The sequence below is a fragment of the Amblyomma mixtum genome, chromosome 4, assembly GCF_055824585.1.
Source record: "Amblyomma mixtum isolate Tamu chromosome 4, ASM5582458v1, whole genome shotgun sequence".
NCBI lineage: Eukaryota > Metazoa > Arthropoda > Arachnida > Ixodida > Ixodidae > Amblyomma > Amblyomma mixtum.
Window position 1 is genome coordinate 64851618 of NC_143015.1, and position 21138 is coordinate 64872755.

The following is a 21138-nucleotide window of genomic DNA, read 5'->3' on the forward strand; positions in this document are numbered from 1 at the left end:
ATCGCAGCTTGGGGTCCTCCTTGAGTCCTTCTTCCTCTAATGCAGCGGGCGTATACCCTCAGTCGAGGGCGCTATTTGCTTCTGCTGACCGGTTGGCAAATAGGACCAGGCGTGATCCTTATCGTCCTTGCTGGTCAGCATCTGCGTGCTCCCACTGCGCTGCACTCGGATGATCCCCAATGCTTGGGTTTATCAGTGTGTGGCCTCATCCCCATGTGATGCGATATAATGTGGGGTTACCCCGCACCAAATGCTTTTATAATGTGTTGGGTGCATTTCGCTCAACCTATCGAGGTTGTACGAGTCTGTCTGCAGTTGCCGCCATATGACGACCCCTCCTTGTTTAGTGTTTTTTTTTTTTTTTTGTGGACCAGGATATATTTTGTTCAGAAAGGAAAAAACAGCGCTAAATTCTACATAGACCACAAAGAAAGACGGACAGGACGGGCGCTGACTCCAACTAAGTTTATTGAAAGCCACATGTAGCATATATATAGCCCGAAGAAGGTGAACGCATGCGCATTTCCCACATGGCAACAACACCCACACACACAAGTACGATAACTTCTCATAATCGCGTATTTTTTAACAATCTGTGTTCACTTCCTCGTAGGGAAATAGAAGTGGTGCTGACGCACATGCCACCCCTCTCTTTGATAAAAAGTGCACTTCTATTTCCCTACGAGGAAGTGAACACAGATTGTTAAAAAATACGCGATTATGAGAAGTTATCGTACTTGTGTGTGTGGGTGTTGTTGCCATGTGGGAAATGCGCATGCGTTCACCTTCTTCGGGCTATATATATGCTACATGTGGCTTTCAATAAACTTAGTTGGAGTCAGCGCCCGTCCTGTCCGTCTTTCTTTGTGGTCTATGTAGAATTTAGCGCTGTTTTTTCCTTTCTGAACACAATGTCACACCAACTAGCCCAGCAAAAGGTACTGTTAAACGAACTTTCAGGATATATTTCGCTGGTACCTCTGTAGTAATCTAGTATGTCTGTGAACGTCGCTGGGACTGGATTTGAGTTTCCTTCGAAGCCATGATTCGAGATCCCGCGGCTTGCTATGCCCCCTGCGATCTCATCGGCTCCCTGGTTTACCGCTACTACCGCGTGCCCTGGCGCCCCTACTAGTGTGTGCTGTATCATGTTCCGGTCCTGAGAGCTTTCTCCGCGCCTCCTGGTATCTTTGCTGCTTGCTTGCACGCCCTGCCATCGAGGTCGTTGCGACACGCCCGTTTTTGAGTTCATCGCAAGAGACCTCCTCTGCATCGTTCAGTCAGCTAGGGCCATCGGACCAACGCTAGGGCTATTTCTTCCGCCTCGGAGATAATGACGGGCTTGACGGTCGCACTGGTCCACTCTTAGATCCACTCAGGTCCACTCTTAGACGGTCGCACTGGTCTACTCTGGTCCATTCTTAGAAATGAAACGAGCTCTGGAAACCCGAAACTTGCAAGAAGGATCGAGACCGTTTGACAGCGCAGGGCCTGAGGCGGAGACGACAAACGAAAAAACGCAGTATATATATGTAGGTTTGAACAGCGCTGACCATTGCGTCGTCGGCAAAAACTTTACCAAGCTTTAACCACCTGTGTGTACGCTGAACGTTGGCTCGACGCCGGCCCAAGGTTCACCTGACGATATTCGTTTTGGTCTTAAACCGAAATTTCAGCTAGGACTACAGCCGCGACCCGTTAACATGGACGACTCGAATTATGGCCAATTCTTCAGCGAACCAAACTTTCTCGATGTATCCATGTCTCGTTAACATGGAAACGCATTGTCTGGACAATGGACAGGGTGAAAATGCAGAGCCCGTAGGGTCCATGTATTTTTGTCACGTTAATATGCGCAGCAATAAAGACAAACTTCCGACGTGGCGACAATGTCCACCTGCAAAAAAACGTGCTTTCACACAGTAGTTCGTGCTCAACAATGTTAAGCCACCAGTCATTTTTCTTCCCGATGAGGTGTTTACTGCTACCACATAAAAAAACTCACTTCGCAGCTTGCGTCACGGTTGAATAGTTCTTTCGGTAGACGACGCCACTTCCCTCTAGCCAGTCAGCGAATTTTACGATCGACACCTTTTCTTCCCGATGAGGCTTCGAATGCCACCGCAATAAAGTCTCGTGGACAGCTGCATTCAGCAACTTTCAACTTATAATACAGATATGAACTAGTGGTTCGCGGAATGTAGCCTTCAGACACGTACGTCTTACGGACATTCATCTAATGGCGAGCAGCATAAACACTTGAACCTCCAATGTTCTTGCATAACTTCCACTTGCCTGTACGCTTCCAAGTACCTGCTTTTTTTTCCCACCACGATTAGTTATTACAGACAACTCTCTTTATGGACGTTGGTCCAGGAATCAAATTGTCCATATAAAGAGGCACGACTATATGTATCATGATGGAAAGAAATGCGAACAGAGCGGAGCCTAGGCATTCCGCTGTTCGCATTTCTTTTGAACACTCTTTAACTTGGGTGGTAGCAAAAAGATTGATGCATTCTCGGACGACTCTAACGTCTTTTTCTTACCACCCAGGTAAAAGTGCCATCAAAAGAAATTCGAACAGCGGAGCGCGTCAGTGTCATGCTGTTAGCTTTTCTTTACATCGTGATAGTAGTACATGGTAACTCTCAGTACAGCTGCCCTGGACTCTGGGCCCACTTTTATTGTTTACTCATTCCCTCAGTACGGGTAGTCCGTTATGCTCTTACTAAAGATGTTGAAATGTTCCCAGTCGGTAATGGGCCTGCACACACGTCCCAGCATTCGTGAATCAACTATCAAATTTTCCGCCTTATGCATTCGCCAAGACTGGTTATTATACTCCGTCTCACAAGATGTTTACAGCACTACGAAAGGTAGGCTCTCTCGTCCTATCAGGATGGCGCACACTACAATAGTGTGTTCCTACGTGCCTGTCACCCCGTAAATTAGACAGGTGGCTCCATCCATGTGAAAGAAGGTGCACTAATAGCTTCTTTCTACTTCTAGCAGGTGGCACTTTATACCTTTTTATTCTTTCATCCGTTTTTGGACAGGCTGACGCCTTTTTTTTTTTTTTGTCGCCACTTGTATCAGTTCCTCTGTTGTCACATCATAGGTATTTTGAATGTTCCTGCCATGTGTATATAAATTTATTCCAGCGTGGTTACACTACTAAGCCGAGTCGAATGCAGGCCGGGGCAGCCGAATGTCAATGGTGGTGAAATGCAAAACAAGCCCCTGTCAACGCACAAGCAGTCTAAATTATTCCGGAGCCCTCCATTACGGCGTCTATGAATTTTCCTCACTGCAATATATGCATTGCAATTAAGCCCTTGTTTCTCCAATGATTGTAAAAGTATTGCCTGTATGCTTGTAAATTCAGTTGCTTGGCTATTTTCTTTTTATCTACATTTCCTGCTTTTTCGACAGTTCTAGCAGCCCTGATTGAACGAGAGAGTTCTGCCTTCCGTAGTGCTGCAAACAGCTTGCGAGACGAAGTATAGTTGTCAATAAGCAAATAGGCTGTCACTTGAATGAGAATTTTCGCTTCTTTCATGCAGAAGATATCAAAAGTTGCCGCTCCTGCAAGTCCAGGCCACCCGAAAGGGAACTCAGCCAGCACAGGCACACACCACTCATAGTCACTTGTTCAAGTTTTAATACATTCAATATATTTATTTACTCAGTTTAGACAGTCAAACAAAGCATCATCATTTGTTTTCTTTCCTCGAGTCCATTTTTTTCCTCGGCGTACTATGTATATAAAAATGTTAAAACAGAAACCTGACTTCAATTTCCACAAGCTTATAACACTGCACACACACGCACCCACGCACTCGAAAACCAGTCACAATTTTTTAACAGACGCTCCCACTCGCACAAGCATTCTCACGCACGCAGCACAGGGTAATCACTTTTTTTTTCGTTTCTCCTTTGTAGTGCTTTACAAAGTCATTTCCATTCCTACAAAAAATAATGAAAAAAGCCTAGATTCAAGTCCACGTCTCGGCGGCATCTGTGAAAAAGCATCCTGGCAACCATTCTCCGCCACACCACGTGACAACCATGTGTCATCCGCTTCCCATCATGCCACGTGACAATATTCCTGTATATTTTTGTCTCCTTCTCTCTGCTGCTGGACTTTTTTTGCCACGTGTTACAACGGAAGGAGAAAGATTCGGGGAGTAAGGTTTTCACAGGCTTTGAGGTGCTTCGGTTTTTTTTTTTTACAGGGGGGAGGAGGGGACGAGGCTAAGGACAAAATGCACCGGCAACGTTCACTCGAGTCAACAGTTCGGACCCCTAACGCCGAATCACCCGAGTTGCGATGGCAAAGAGGGCGGGGCAATCTCAGTCACAGTGGAACATGTCACAAGAAATTTTTTTTTTTTTTTACAGCAAACAAAACGAAACCTATTGGGGGACTGGGGGAAGAGCTGTATACTAACTCCATTGCGCACATCCCACACCAAAAAGTTCTGCAAAGGCTGACTGCCTTCAAACTTTTCGCCCCTTCGTTGCAAACCAGCAGAGGGCTACACTTCGTAAAACAAAAACGACACAAAGCCGAAACCGCCAAGATCAGCAGTGCACGAAAGGAGGAAAACGACAAAACGCCAGCCCCTGCGTCGCACCGACGTGCCTTCGGATGCACACAGCCAACAACAGGCAAAAAAGAAACAAATATACATGTATATATGTTCGCATGTGTGTATCGGGTGTGGCTACTGGCCAGGCGGAAGAGATCTTGGCAGCCTGCATTTCATTGCTTCCAACGAGTTCCACTTTCACACGGTGGCTCCTCCGTGCGCAGTCTTCAGACGGCCGAGAACACAAGGTAGCTCTTTCTTATGTACAAAAAAAGAATGGGGGAGTGGGGGGGGAAGAGCTGCGCACGCATGCGAGACATAGTAAAAAAAAAAACACATAGGGGGTCAATTACCCCCCATTCCAGGAGATGAAAATCGGCAACCGCCGCCCCCCACCTCCTGGGAACACTTCCTTCACTTTGGCGCTCTCGCTGTGCCAACAGAGCTCGCATCTATGTTATACGCATGTGACAAATTTACAAACTGCTCCCCGCATAAAAGCTGGCGCAGAAACAGACATCTCCTAGTCCCCTGAGTTGCCATACACCCCCGCGTCTTGAATGAAGACTCTCATTCGAAACGAATACAGCTCCCACCGACACTGTAAAAGCAGCGATTTTAAGTGAAAAAAAAAAAGGTAGAAAAAAAGGAACAGTTAAGTGTACCAGTTTTTGAGATTTCATCTAAAGAGCGCTGCAGGATGGCTCTATAAGTGACTGACGCCAACCTGCTGGACACAACGAACAGCAATCTAGCCATTGAGCCTAGACAAAAACAAAAGAAAGGGGGGGGGGAGAGGGGTGGCAGGGAGATGGGGAGGAACGCAGCAAGCACAACACAGAGGACACAAGCACGTTCGCCGGCGAAGACGACGGCACTGATCATCCAACTCCAACGGAGTAGTCGTCACTTGGCTTTCAAGGGGTTGGCGAAGAGTCGGAATGAGTGGGAAGGAACATATACTGGGAAGAAGCAGATGCATGCCCCTCCATATCTCTGCCCATGCAAAACTAGGGATCTAGGGAATAAAAAAAAAGTGGGGACAGCACGAAGAAACTAGGCAGCCAACTGATTTCACTCGCTTAGAGGTACGCCGCTTCTCTCTTTTAATGTAGAACATATGCCCGATAGCACGGTGAGAGGGCCGCAATTTGCAACAGTTCTGCACTTTTCCCTACCTGGGAAAAGAAGTTGGGGAAGGGCGCACACGCAAAGGGAAAGCAATCCATTGCAAGAAAAAGAAAAAAGGCAGGGCTGAAAATGAGGGGATTTACGTCGCAAGCTTCCCAATGATGTCTTCTGTCGTCGTCGCTCTCAACGGCAGCAGACAGCGCCTGCCCACCACCCCAACCAAACGGAGGGGCAACGTTGGAGAAAAGGGCCACAGTCCTGCCACAGTTGCGACTGCCGCCGCTGCGATGTCTTGTTGTTGTTCCCTCGCAGAATGGACTGGACAGAGAAGAAGCCTAGTCGGGCTGCACCCCCTCTTTGCTCCTCTTTGCTTGTCTTGATTGGACTAAGAGAGCCTTGCGGTCCAACAAGGATTTCGTGGCTCCCACTTCAGGGAGCGCCCTGCCCCTCCCCCTCGACTTCGGCCCCACAGACAGGTGGGGAGAGCAAAGGGGGGAGGGAAAAAGAAAATGGCGGGGGGGACACCCATCAGTAGTGCTTGCGGTGTTGTCGCTCTACCTGTCCGAGGCTTTTGCTACACCGCTCTGCAAAGAGGAAAGCACATGGGAGAGGGGGTCAGTCTGAGGGACTCGCTCTACGTACACTACTACACTCAGTTTCATACACTGCGGGCAACACTGCAGAGGCTGGCGAAGTAGCGCTTCCGCGAAACCTTACTACTCCCCCATGTATTGTTCGTCCTTCTCTAAGCCTCAGTGAGTGTTCGGACGAAAACAAAGAGCGGTGTAAAATGAAGGCGTAGCACTGAAAATCATGCTTAAAACTGAGGGACACTCAGTGTACGGGCCCTCTAGCTATAACTTGCACTGAGTGTGGACTACTTGTTAGGCGTGGATGGAGTGAGAGCTTGCCCTACGAGCCGCATATCATACCACTGCATGTCATTCTTGCTTCTCGAAGCCTCGATGAATCACAGGACGAAAATGTGGCAGAAGATACAAGAGGTTGCCATTCACAGTATCTAAGATTTGCCGTAATGAAATATACCTCAGTTCACTATGGTTGTATGGCAAACTACTTTCCGGGCACGGACTTGGCCAGCACAAACAGGAGCGTTGCCTGCTATGTATGAAACTGAATGTAGTTTAACACAGCCCAAAGGCCTATTAAGGAGGCTGCTATCATAGGTAGCGTATTTGCCCCTTGATGTACCGCCTGATCAACACGAGAGAAGAGCTGGAAAAGACCTTGGGAAAAAAAGTTCAAGGTTTACAGGCTTATTTTTTTTCCAGCCATGTGCATGGCTGAGGAAGAGGGAAAAAAGAAAGAGCTGCAGTTGCGGTTTTGCTAGGTTTCAAACCCCCCTGGTTGCTTCAGTTAGCAGTTTGGAGGGAAGAACACAAATGGCCGAATCACTTAAAAAAAAAAGGTATTGTGCAACAAATATATGAACACTTTTGGATCGTTACAGCACAGACTTGTAAGAGTTTAAAAATGAAACGACTGTATTTGCTCGAATAATGATCGCACTCGCGTAATGATCGCACCCCTGAATATTGCTGACAAAATTCCATTTTTTTTTATTCCCCGCGTAAGGATCGCACCCCAAATTGGCCGACGATGTAGAGTCTAGCTGACGATGATCGTACTTGACATCTGTCTGACAGATGGCACGTGCAGATTACCATCTTGCTCTGTCAGCATTGCAGCGGCAGCCGTCTGTTGGTTGACCTGTGGTCGCACGGGCAGTCTAAATGCGGTTATGCTTAACCGCGGATACCAAACTTAACTGCGGTTATCTCTAATCACGGCTCCCCGTTGTCGCAAGTCTCGCCACCGTTCTGGGTTGCAGTGCAACGAACGAAGTGCCGCGGTGATCCGGCTAAACTTTATTGTTTTCATAAATAATAAGCCCTGGGATATGGGAACGTCAGAAATGAATCCTTCTCGAGGATCGCTGACCTGTAACGAGTTGTCCATAGGAGTAATAACTGCGATACAAGCTAGTTTTACGTTCGCAGCCGCGTAGCAGCTGCCTGCAGCGCGAGTGACCCGATCCGCTTAGCCAGCTCTGCTGCGAAGGCGTCGCTGAAATCAATCAAACATATTTCTTTTAACATGAAACAATTAGGTTGTCAGAAAGATAGCGCCGTAAGTAGAACATTCATTATAGCGTAGGTCAATTTAAAAGCGCTGCCCACTGTGGCTTCGATACGAAACAAGTTAGGCCTAACGACGACTAGGGAGCGCACAGCGCCGTCGTCCACCGCACTCGCGGGCGGCACCACTGCGGTAAACGCACGGAATCCAGTGCTCCGAGCATTGCGAGGGTGTCACCTAAGCACATCAATGATGCGGCAGGGACTGGACATTTTTCGGCGTAACGGCGGTAAAATGCGTAGATAGAGCGCCGTGGGACATTGCTGTTGTGCACTGTTGCTGCGCTATCGGACGAGATCGAAGGCCGCATAAAAGCGCCGTCGCACAGCACTATACACACTGCCTATTTTGATGCGTTGCTCTTGGAATGTGATTTAGTGCGAGGAAAGTACGTTCTTGAAGCAGGCCAGCTCGTGCGCCTTTCACACTCTACCTTCTCAGTTAATGACATAAGAGATCGCCGAGCTCGGTTCGCGATAACCGCGGGTAGCAAGCTCGGGTTGCTACCCGCGGTTTGTCTGCCTGCGACTTGTTCGCGTTTTCGGTGCTCAAAAATTTTTTGTAAAAAATTTGCCCCGCGTAATGATCACACCCCTAAATTTGCATCAATTTTTTTTTTAAAAGTGCAATCATTATGCGAGTAAATACGCTAATAAGAACAACTGACAAGAAATGAGAATCACAAGCAGAATATGCTAAAGGAACACATTCTGGATGTTGCTGACTGTAAGGTATCAAATCAAATCATCTGTAAACTCAAATTCGTTCTGGGACACAGTACATACTAGTACTCATGCTGCCTCGACACACTGGATTTATGAGCAAATTGGCCAAAAGAGTAACCCAATCGTGAAGCTGTGATCTACACATGCGTAAAATGTGAAACACGCGCACGACACTTATAGGCCCTGTGCATGAAAAACAATGCTTTTGTAGAGTATGAGCAAATCCACATTTGCTATAGCTCTTGGGGCTGTTTTTGTAAGATAAAAAGTTTGTAGATATCAGGGTATGTATAGTATTACCCCACACCAAGTGGCAATGTCTGGCATGCATCGAAAGACAGCATGAAACGCCCAATGGGGGAATTTTTTGTAAATCAAAATTTCATATACGTCTCTCCACCCATCACCAGCAACAAAAGCGCACGGTTGACGCTCATACAAGTTACATCCCTGCATCACTTTATTCCTGTGTGGCTGGTATTCAGCATCATTTGCTTCAAAAGGTGTTTGCTGTATCATAGTGTAATCCCATTAATTTGTGATAGCCAACGGCCTATCGTGGCGAGATAAAGTGAACATGCTGAACACAGGACCTAATGGTCAGGCGCATGCTTTAAACTTGAGGTTAAAAGAAGGAAATGTAAATTCTCATCGATAAAAGTGGTGATAGGTTCATTACGTGAGTAAATATGATGGGTGGATCGTGCTAACTGGTAAGCTGGTTAACTAATTTCTAGAAGCTGAGCTATGAACTATTACAGTTACTGTACAGTCAGGCCGGAATAAAACGTGAACACGCATATATCATACATTTCTGCTTTGCAGCGAGATATTCCTTTACAACCTATATTCGATTATGCATTTCAGTAGGCCCTTTACCCAGGCACATGAATCAGGCTAGTTGTACACTTCAGCTGAAAGTAGGCAGGTAAAATATTTTGTTTTCTTGACATGCTCTGTTCGCGTTTCATTCCGGCCCGACTGTACATATAGCAGTGTACTATTTTTTTTTGTGTACGATGGGAGCTTGAGGCCATCTGCTAGGCATGTAATCAGTCTAGTTTTAACATGATAGCATTAAGGCTCCCACTAGGCGGAGAACCCAGTGGTGTGCGAGAAAATGCGTATTAGCCAAAAAGGTGGTGACATTACATGTGGAGCGGCAGAGTTGAAAAGTGGTTAAAACACCACATAAATTGTGTGTCGTAACATGGCTTAAACATCATTACGACATGTAAGAACGTAAAGTAAATTAACTGCACTGAAGAGAATACTGGGACGGGATGGGAATCGTACCTGTACCCTTTGGATCCCGAGGCAGGCACGCTTCCCCTCAGCCACTTGACTTGGTTACAAGGAGGCCTGGTGCAAAGAGCACCCTAGGCACTGAAGGGAGCTCTCATTGCTATTGCATCATACTCTAAAAGTGCAGCTCAAGTGTCCTGTTTTTTTTTTTTTTTTCACTCCCAGAGGTCCCAACGAGGACTTCTGGGGCACCTACACTGTGCGCAGTAGCGGCCATTGGCATGTCCAGGTATACCACTGCCTGGTCTGCACTGCCAATATATCCCAACTGCGTATTTCATGAATGGCACAGGTTTTCGACACAGTGCTGAAATTACATCAGCTTTGCTTTGAAGTCTGCCCACAACTTCTCCTGTACTGAAGTGATACAACTTCTCTTGTACTGAAGTGATGCCATCTGTCCGACAAATGGTATTTCACGGCGACGACAGGTAGCAGCCCCGCACTTATAGCGGCAAAAATCCAAGATTCGGATGAGCCAGACCATGCAACAGCTAAACCTGTTACAACACTGAAAAGTATTGACAATGTTGGCGTCTACGCATAGCAAACGATTCTGTCTCATGCTCTACCAGTCCCGTCACGTCCGTTCACTGGTGCCTGTGGTCGGGGCACCTGTACCTTTGTGAGCGCTCCGGAGGCGGCGTTGTGGTGGTCCGTGGTGCCCTTCCTCCAGGGCGGGTACGGGGGTGAAGCGGGCATGCCGTGCTGCTCGCCGTTCATGCCGGTCAGGAAGGTGCCCCGGTAGGGGGGCCGCTGGGAGCCCGAGGCCGTCGTCGGGGGCAGGCCCCGGGAGGCCGCCGTGGATGCGTGGTGCCCCTGGGCTCCCCCCGCGGCCTGAGCTCGGTGCTCGGGCCCCTCGGCTCCGCCCACCACCCCCGTGGCGCCCCCCGCTTCGGCAGCGCCAGCCTGGCTCCGATTGCCGCCCTGCATGCACGCACGCACAAGGGGCTCTCATCAGCCGGTGGGACACTTGCAACAGCTACGCTGTTTTAAGCCGGAGGATGTTCCGTTAGTCGTGTGCAGCGGTGGTGGCTGTGTTCACAGTAAAGGCCGATTCACACGACGGACCGTTCGCCCGCGGCCCGCGCACTACGTGTTCATACGTCAGCACTTTGAGAGGCGCTCTGCCGGCCGCGGCCTCTCACGGCCGGCAGCGCGCCTCTAAATGTGCTGACGCATGAACACGTAGTGCGCGGGCCGCGGGCGAACGGTCCGTCGTGTGAATCGGCCTTAATGAGGTCACCCACGGACGCCTGGCGCCCCCTGCCGGAGCGGACGACAACTATTGTATTAGTTGACGTCCGCTCCGACAAAGGGCGTCAGGAGTCCGTGGGTGGTACTGAAATAAACACTTGTACGTACTGATGACTGAGTGCTCGTCAATCTTATTGGGGGGGGGGGGGTTACTATAGATGACAACAGATAGAAATGACGAGTAAAATCACGATTCACTTATTCGAACCTAACTCAAACAGCATCGCTCTGTCATCAGTCTTACACTAGAGTGTAACCTGCCCTAAAATTTTTTTTTAAGCCACTCTTATAAGAAAGGACAAACCCAAAGGGAAGGCCAAGATTGAAGGATCAGCCCTGCCACGTGGAAAGACGCTGCGAAGTTCAACAACAGCTACACACGAGAGGCTTCACTGGTATGACTGCACAGTTTTGTAAGCTTACTGCTGACTGCTACACGCATGGCTTCAAATGTGCCTTCCAGAATAGGACTTGACCTCCAAGGGGAATGAGACTCCACATGATTTGGAGGAGGACGCGAGAGAGCACTACAGGAAAAAAAAAATGTAACAGCAACACACAGCCACTACACAGGACTTCCAAAAGGCACGGCAAAGTCTTTCGCTGACAATTATTGTTGTTCAAAGGAGTCCTCATCAGTTCTCCAGAGACCAGAGCAAAAACAACACAAATCGGTGCCTGAAAAACAGTTATTCTGCGTACGAAATTCAGAATAACGAGTTAAGACAAAACTGCAGTTCACTTTCCCAATGCCAAGATTAGGTGCTTGCTACAAAGGAATGCCTGACAAACACGCAGCTTCACACTTACACAGCGTTATCGTTCTGTATACAAGTCACTCACAGAGAAGGTGTAGAAGGTTTCACATGCAAGCAGAAACGCTCACGATTCCTACCGTCGCAGCAGCTTGAACAGCCCAAGAGACGAGGTTCCAGGAAAATTTCTACTGAGAAGCGTCGCTCAATTTGCTCAGTGGCTTGCATGCTAATCAGCCTTAAATTGTAGGAACGCAGCTAGCGACTGACTTCTAGCAAGGACTGACAGCTAGCCAGCAATGCCATTCACTGGCTTCAGTACAAAACACTGGCTCGCCAATGGCAAATGCAACGGATGACAAGGATCCCAAGAAGATGCGACACCACTCTGAATTTCTCAACCCTAGCGACAGATTTCACTAGACGATGCAACAACATTCAAGGCCACGGATTCCCGTGTGCGTGCCCCTATATGCAGAGCTGCATGTTTCAGTGCTGCAAAAAGATTCAACAGCAGACTGATTTCACCAGGCTAGCTGCTCAAGCACAGGTCCTGCAGGTGCAATGATGCAGTTCTTCCTCCGTCATTTTAATGCCAAGACTAAGCACATCTTCCACTTGCATGTGTGTTTTGCAGCAACGTTCTCGCACATTCACCCCAGAGAAGGAAGAAAGGAAGGAAGGAAGGAAGGGGGACCCAGATGCGTACTCACAAACTTGAGCATGTTCCAGTCGAAGACGTAGTCGTAGGTGAAGCCCTGCCTATGGAAGAGGTTGCGTAGGAGCTGCCGCAGGTACGAGTAGTCGGGCTTCTCGTCAAAGCGCAACGACCGGCAGTAGTTCAGGTAGGTGGCAAACTCCGAGGGGAAGCTGCGGCAGAGCTCCTCGATGGGCGTCGACATCTTCTTCTCGCTGATGCGCTCGTACTTCTGCCGCTTGGTGGCCGCCCGCAGGCCCTGCCAGGGCAGGCTCCCCCGGTTGAAGTACATGAGCACGTAGCCCAAGCTCTCCAGGTCGTCGCGGCGGCTCTGCTCAATGCCCAGGTGCGTGTTGATGGAGGCGTAGCGCGCCGTGCCCGTCAGGTTCTTGTTCTCCCGGTAGGGGATGTGGTTGTGGGTGCGCGAGTCGCGGTACTTCTTGGCCAGCCCAAAGTCGATGATGTAGACCAGGTTGCCCTTCTTGCCCAGACCCATGAGGAAGTTGTCGGGCTTGATGTCGCGGTGGATGAAGTTCTTGGAGTGGATGTACTCGACGCGTGACACCAGCTGGTCGGCCAGCAGCAGCACCGTCTTGAGCGAGAACTTGCGGTTGCAGAAGTTGAACAGGTCCTCCAGCGAGGGCCCCAGCAGCTCCATGACCATGACGTTGTAGTCACCCTCGGAGCCACACCACTTGATGAGGGGGATGCCCACGCCGCCCTGCATCATCTTGTAGAACTTGGACTCGATGTGCAGCTGCGGGTGCTTCGTCTTGATGCACTCCAGCTTGATCGCCACTTCCTCCCCCGTCGTTATGTTTGTCCCTGCGCAGGAACAGGCACGCATCGTGAGACCACCACAGCACACACGCACAAACCCCCACAGAGACTGGGCACAGGCAGCTGTGTGCGTCAGTGCTTCACTTGGCGGTTTGCAAACGCTTTACAATGTTTGTGATCCAGAATGAAAAATAACACATTAAAGGGGCCCAGAAACACAATCTTAGTTGACTGTTTTGCCTGTTGATCGCATACAGCGAGTTACAATGGTGCTATTTGCATCGCTAATACCGCGCATATTCCGTTTTTTAATATTTTAATGTCCTCCCAAAAACAAATTATTGGCTCTGATGGTGTCCCCGCACAGAGGCGGGTTTCAGCAGCGGATATGACATCACCTGGCGCGAGCTGATGATTGGACAAACAGTAAATATACTGCAAATTGTGTGAATAAATAGAGACAAATTTTGTCACCTGTCGGTGTTTTATATTAGATCAACAAAAACAACTTGTTCGTCTTAGATAAAAGCCCTGCAAAGCAAGTAAAATAAAAATACACCACCAGGGGCTCTGGCATGGAAACGACGCTGCCAGTCTCAGCAAGAACGAGTTACACAGAGCAGGCAACCATGGAGTGCAAACTTCCGCGACGTGCTCTGGCAGGCTGCTTTGATTGGTTGCACCAGGTGCCGTCATCGGGAGAGCAAAATAGGAGTGGGAAGCCCCGCCAAAATCGAGTTGAGGGCAGCGTTTTGTTTGCTTGTATTTTGAAATTTCTTCATTAAATAACTCCCGTTCCTGTGCACCGACTCCTGTTATTCCTTTTAAGTCAGCATCTGTGTGACAAAGAATCCACCGGAACTATAGCCGGTACCCCCCCAAGCAGTGTTTCGCAGCCCCTTTAAGGGTGGCTAGCCTATGCACATAAGGCTAAGCTGTAGAGGAGTGCCCTGTGCAAACCCCTTCCTACAAACACCCTGGACTTTTCATTCACATTCGCTCAACCAAGAACAGCAAACACGTGAACTCATGCTGCAATAAACACTGCTGCACTGTATGGGCTAAAATGACAGAAAAAGCATGTGACTGCTGTTCAAGACAGTCACATTCGGGTCTTGTAGTCATGAGGAATCTCGCACCACGCGCGATGAACAATGTTGCAGCACCACCTGTTATGCTTGTGCATCATTCTTCCTGACGACATTATTCACTCACAAAATGCAGAATACGGGCCAATGCAGGTGCATGTTTCTTTTTATACTAAACCGCAGTGTACAAACAAATACATTGGACAGATGCCTACTGTCGTGTTCGACTCAAGGCCGCTCCAGCAGCCCTTGCCTCCTCCGCGCAAACCCGCCGCCCGCTTCCAAGAAACAAGCGCGGGCCGGCCATTCCCCACAAAAGCAGGCAGGCGTCTGTCTCCCCCGACGACGTCCCACGGCCCCGTCGACTGGCGCATTCCCCATTTCCTTGCCGTGACCGTCTGCATTCCCACAGCGGCGAAAGTGCTTTCTTGTACACTCGCCCTCCCTCTCTCTCTCTCTCTCTCCCTCTACGGTAATAAACCCCCAGTCTCCACCCAGCAACTGCCTTGAGAGGTTCCTCGCATGCGCACCAACGCCACATTAACACCTATGACAACACTCCATGCCTCAAAACACCAATACAACTGTCAGCAGTGGCCTAAAGTGTAAGGCTAGCACATGCTGGGCACAGCAAACCATGGGCAGCTGAAACCTCTGCACATGTCTACCAGTACCAACACAGCAGCTGCTAATAAGCAGCCAAACGGAATATTACAGTTGGCAGTTCTTGTATGGAATGTCCAGCAAGCTAAGCAGCAGCAGACAAGTATTGATGAAACAACATGGACGACCACGTTACGGCAAACAGTTTCTAGCCTCCGCAGGTCATCTGATAGGGCCCCCTCACCATACAAGTTGCAACACCTTACAAAGACACAGCTGGCAAATCCTTTAACCCTTTCCGGCCAGGTGTAGTTTCCCCACAGACTACTACTCCAGTCAGCACTCTTATCGGCTTTCTAGCCCTGATAAGTAAAGGGAATGCCAAGTGATTATTTTGGTCATAAACATTTATTTAAAGCATTTTTTTTTTGTTTCACTACGTCTTTAGCAGAACTTCTTCCGAGTGGGGTATTTTTGAAAAAACTCGCTCGTATATCTTCACCGCTGCAGGATGCACTACTGTTCTCTTTAGTTACATAGCTGGAACTTGCTGCTGACAACTGTTATTTCAAAGGCAGCACTTAATTTTGCTCACCAACGAATGCGTCTTCTCTTCCTACAAAATGATTTAACAACTCTTCGTAAAACAGGACAGGAGGAATGGAAGCTACACCGTGATAATTTCGCACTGCTTCAGGGCCACCAAAACCACGTGATCAAACATCCCTTGGGAGAAAAAAAAAAGCCAACCTACAGGCTACCACCGTTCCCATCAGACAGCGTGCCCTTTTCACCACAGAAATGGCAGACAAAATGTTTTGTCGGGCAATGCCCACTGCTGACCAGGTGTGCACTTTTCCGCTGTCTGGCGACCCCCAACAGATGACCGGAAAGGGCGGCAGAGGCTATCAAAAGGACATGGCTGGAGGGAAATAAAGTGAACACCCCCCCCATTACAATGACACTGCATAGCGTCAGCAAAAGAAAAGCCAGACTAGGACAAGATACCAAGTTAAACAAGTCTGACAGTGAACCCAACTAGAAGGAAGAAAACAAGAAGGAAGAAAACAAGAGGACACAAGCAAAGTGGAAAGCATCACAGCACTCCGCAGAAAGTTTAGAGGCAAGAATGAAAAAAGATGGCCCTAATAGTAACAGTACGTAACAAAGGACTGCTTTGGTGAAACCATCCTCCTGAGCACACACCTACACAGGGGGGGGGTGTACATAGGTTGCCAGTTCGAATCCCTGCCACGAGCTAGGCTCTTAAGTTTATGCTGCAAGAAACACTGAATCGTACAACACCATCCGGAACATTCTGGAGCAAATAGTTGGCCCACAAATTTTACATGAATGTCTGGACTAAGTGGCCCGACTTTGATGCCTGCCACACAGGGATATATATACACTGGATCAACAAAGTTTAGTTTCCCAGAACGTGAGAAGTAGAGATTAACGCTCTAAAACAGCTGTAAACAGAAGTGCTTCAGTGCAGCCTAGCTATTCAATCGTATTCGCTTTCTACTTATCTCACAACGCACTACCCAATTACATCAATGCATGCAGTGCAGGTCAGTACGAAGAGGAATGCCGTATAGTCACGCGGTCCCTGTTGCGAACGTTGAAAGCAGATAGAATTGGAAGGCCACTGCGCACGCACAATAAGGAGAATCTGAACGTAGTAACAAACAGCCAAGGTGAACTACAAGGATACAGGACCTATACGCGTACCCTTCCAAGGTCTGAATATGTTGCCTATCTTTGCATCTGACAAGAGATGTCTAATAAATAAAAAATTTGGTGTCATACCCATTGCAGCTGGAATAAAAGCAAGCAGGACGGTACTATGGCTGGATATGACCTCCTGAGGTACTTAAACATGTGCTGTTATAACTGGTGCCAAACCATCTGCCACACACCTGAGCAACACAGTGCCCGAATCATTGTGGCGGACAGCTTAAACTTGATCGTGCATGCTTCAGCAGCAGTGACTCAGCAAAACAACAGTACTCTGGACTGAGTGCAGATGTCCAGGGATGTGCTGACACCAGTTGCATGATACGTAAGAGAAACATGAGGTCATATGTACTGCTCAAATGGTTGCTCATCTCACTGGACCTGAAAATGTGCCAGCCAGTTTCCAGATCACCTAACATGCATGCCCAACCAAAGCGTTCTTTTCTTTTTTTTTTTCTATCACAATACTGACACGAAGCCATCCATCGAATACCGTCAGATAATTACTAAGGCACATTACACAGTGCAACTAGTATGATATCTGTACAAGAGCATATGCCCCCCCCCCTCCCCCCCCCTCCCTCCGTTACAACTACAATAAAAGCATGACCCACGATGCAAAGTCGTACAAGTTGTTGCCTGCACTAGTATATATAAAAAAGATGAGTACTTTGACATAAAGTACACTGAACCCCCCCCCCCCCTCCCAACATTTAGTCACATTACATAGCCTGTGCGAATGCTGTACAACAGCAACGTGCCCCTTGTTATATGATAAAAGCATGACCCACAATGTATATTTTACTGCAAGTTGTGACCTGCACATGTGCTAAGAGCATAGTGTCATGCCCAGCCTGCTACAGATGTGTGCAGTGAAAGATAAAGGGCTGGGTCTCTAAGGAAGAAACTGTGGAAATACGCAGCTGTGAATGATCCTGATGCAGCAGCGATGTGAGGGGATGACGAAACTGCACTGAGCAGCTTAGTATGTGCATGGCTACACAACTACAAGATATCATGCGAATTTTTAAGAATCTGTGACAGGCCAGCAGCAGCAATAACTGAAGCCATTGATGCATCTGCGTTAACACGTCTTCAACATTGCTAAAAAAAGACCACAGATGGCTTGCACAAACGTCCCTCTGGCTGCCACGTCTGTGACCACGTGCATGGCGAAATCTCGCCCGCTTTCCTAATCTGCTCATCACACCAGCTCCTACCTACAGTGTGGAAGCTACGCCCGTCGTTCAGTCATGAAGCCCAAAATGTCAAGTGCAACTCCGACAGACCAATACGTGCAAACAAGAGATGAAGAATAAAAAATTGCAACTGTAGGAATGTGAGTAGAGATACCAAGGTACCCAAAACCTGCTGCATGAGTATTTTTCTTGCACTGCAGGGAAATTTGCTGGCTAAAAGCTCAAGTGACTTTTACATTAAAATTCACAATCCTCATTGGGCATTGCATCTATCTAGCTCTATCTTCCGCCTGTCTTAGTGGACTGCTGTCACCACACACAAATCAGCCTGCCAGTTTCTGCATGTCAAATGTGCCCGAAAGGCGAACTAAAAACTAAGAACTTTTTTTGCAGAACTGTTCGCACATCCCATACAGAGATGTTCGTAGTTCCCGCAAAATCTCCACGAGACCATGCCGCTCTTTATGCTGGCAGCCCTGTCAGGGTTTTACGGTGACTCATCGCTGACCACTCTCTGAAGACGACGCAATCCATAAAAACAAAAGCGCGCGTCGGCACGAGCTTTCAGCTCCTAAAAAATTCGCTTATCAGGAAAGGACATGCGCTGATAGCGGCGTAAACAGTCTCACGGCAAAAAACAAGTCGCTACAGTAGATAAGTAAATTAACGGGCAACAGGGGGCCGCCAAAACAGCTCGGGGCCGACACCTTATCAAACGGGCAATTCACTCCATCGCGTGCGACCGCAACCTCTCCAAGAGGCAGGGGTTACGAGTGTCAAGGATCCGAGGGATATCCCCCCTAGGCTGTTCCGAGCGCCGGAACTCGGACCTCGCAACAAACTGCGCACTTTGCTTGGACGGGGATGATGAGAGGATGGGGGGTGGCATCAACCGCAACGCCGTTGCTACGCGTCTCGCCCATTTGCACGGAAGGCGCGGCAGGAAAGTAAATAAAAAAAAGGGAGCTTTCTTTCGAGGCAACCCTAGACGGCCACCAAACCGTAACCCAGGCCGCTTTGCTTGTGTTTTTATTGCATTACTTGAGCCGCCGAGAACGGCTCGTCTGCCTACGTAAAATGAGCCGCTGGTCCGCTCATGACAGAATGAACGTTGGTCACGGCGGGTCACCGGGCAAAAAAAAAAAAAAAGATCCTGCCGGCGACGCCTGCGCGAAAGAAGCTCACACACACACCCCACACGAACGTTTCGCCGCTACCGACTTCGATCAGCTCACGCACAAACGCACGCACCAACGGACAGCGGACCAGCGAAGCCTGCCTACGGCGCTCAGCTGAGCGGCAGGGGGGAGCGCGCGGTCGACGGCTGCGAAAAAGCTCGCTGCGACAAAACGTCCCGTGGCGATCCAAATTCGGCGACTGCCGTCACACCACAGCTGACCCCGGCTGAAAAACTCGACGGGGGGTGCCACGGGCCTTTTCGCGAGCACGAAAACGTTTCGCGAGCCCTATCGATTACCGAGAGCCGGCCCTTTCTTTTGTTATTGCCGCCTCCGCGCGTAGTTATGTGCTCGCAACCTTTTTCGCTGCCGACAATACCGAGCCGCCCGCGGCAACGGGGGGTGGCCGCCCAGAAATTAAAAACGCGCCGAAGAGAACCCGTCTCGCGCGGCTGACAAGACAACGGAGATGCATCGCAGATCCTTCCCGGCCCGTCCACACCCTGAGACTTATTTGGGTGCCCGCTCTCTCGCGTCCAACTAAACAAACACCACAAAAGCGGTCTAGCACACAATGCCCTGCGCCGCGACGCAAGTTAACGAGTCCCCAGTTACGAGGACCACGATTTAAAGAATTGACCCTCGCCGGAACTAAATGTGGGCTAAACGTGCCCGAGCATGAAGTAGACCCCCACAGCGGTTTGTGTCCCGTTCGCGAGACGCCCAGTCAGGGTACAAAGAACTCTAGGCTCAGGGGCCGACGGTCGCGAGCTGCCCGCGCTAAGGGGCGTTCCGAGGCCCCGTTACGAGCACAGACACATCGGGATTTAAAGCTCGAAGCCTGAACTAGGTGCTGTCGAGTACGCAAGCCCGGAAGGAAGGGCCTACGCCGTCCGAAATGGGTCTGGGTCATCATCAGCTGAACGCGAGCGACTACTGTGCAGGAGAGCGACGGAGTAGCGCTGGTCATCGCCACTTACCCAAATAAATATCCCCGAAGGATCCGCTGCCAATTTTCCGTCCGAGCCGGTACTTGTTGCCGACCCGAAGCTCCATTTCTTGAGGCAGGAATCGGCCGCTGGACGCTCGGACGAAACGAATTGGGGTACCCTGTCAATTTTTCTTCAACGAAAATACGCCGCCATCTTGGAAGGATACTGGGCGATTCTGACAACAATATCGTACTCTTTGCAGCGGTTCACCTCGGCGGCAGGGACCTTCACCGGCTCGGGACCTGTGGGATAGCGCTAGGCCACTATCGAAGCACCTTTCTTGTTAGTTTTCATACCGCTGGAGTCAATTCATAACGAGGATTCTTTGGATTTTTCGGAAACATCGCACCACTCTTTTCCCAACAAATCTTGTAGCGACCTCTCTGCGCATGCGCCAGAAACTCCGCACAGCGAGTCCCCGGATGAATGTTGCCAGACGAGTTGCGACCACAAAGGCGTCGTGGCAAGAAAAATTGCGCAAGCGGCCCGTAATTACGCGTTTAAATTACTGCGTCCGTGCTACGTATGCCGTACACGAGGCGCTGGGGAGCAAAATAAAACGATTACGGACCCTGCGATCGTCAATGTGTTGTTTGTTTTCGAGAATTCGAGCGGGCAGTGAGTCAGCGGAACAAGAGACGAAACTGAAGCAGAAAGCTGGATAAAAGCGACGAAAATTGTAAAACATTGTTAGAATATTTTAGAATGTTATCTGAAATGGTGCGTTGCCTCCATAAAAAATGAAAACTCTTTGCGTGAGCTGGTGACAAAGCTAAACCAGGCAAGTGAAATACCGTTTGTGCAAGCTAAACCAACTACATAACCGAAACCTGATGAATACCAAACCCAACCTGATCGGATCCATTTTTTTTATTGTTACGCAAGATCAGCTTCTTTAGGCGCCTTAATTGAGCACCATTGTTAGCTTGATAGATC

The 21138-nt window shown here is 49.0% G+C and overlaps 1 protein-coding gene across 2 annotated transcripts; it reads right to left on the reverse strand.

The window, feature by feature from the left end:
- Positions 1–4128: 4128 nt before the first annotated feature.
- Positions 4129–20613, reverse strand: LOC149346638 (casein kinase I-like). Of its 2 annotated transcripts, none has more exons than XM_089586556.1 (4): positions 20191–20613; positions 12638–13450; positions 10538–10843; positions 4129–6310 (listed from the first exon to the last, which is right to left on the reverse strand). In XM_089586556.1, the coding sequence occupies exons 1-4, from the start codon at positions 20264–20266 to the stop codon at positions 6255–6257; spliced, it is 1251 nt and encodes a 416-aa protein (XP_089442682.1). In that variant the 5' UTR covers positions 20267–20613; the 3' UTR covers positions 4129–6254. The 2 variants fall into 2 exon arrangements, with proteins under 2 accessions (XP_089442682.1, XP_089442681.1); XM_089586555.1 differs by having other exon boundaries at positions 12642–13450; positions 20191–20611.
- Between the last annotated feature and the right edge of the window lie 525 nt (positions 20614–21138).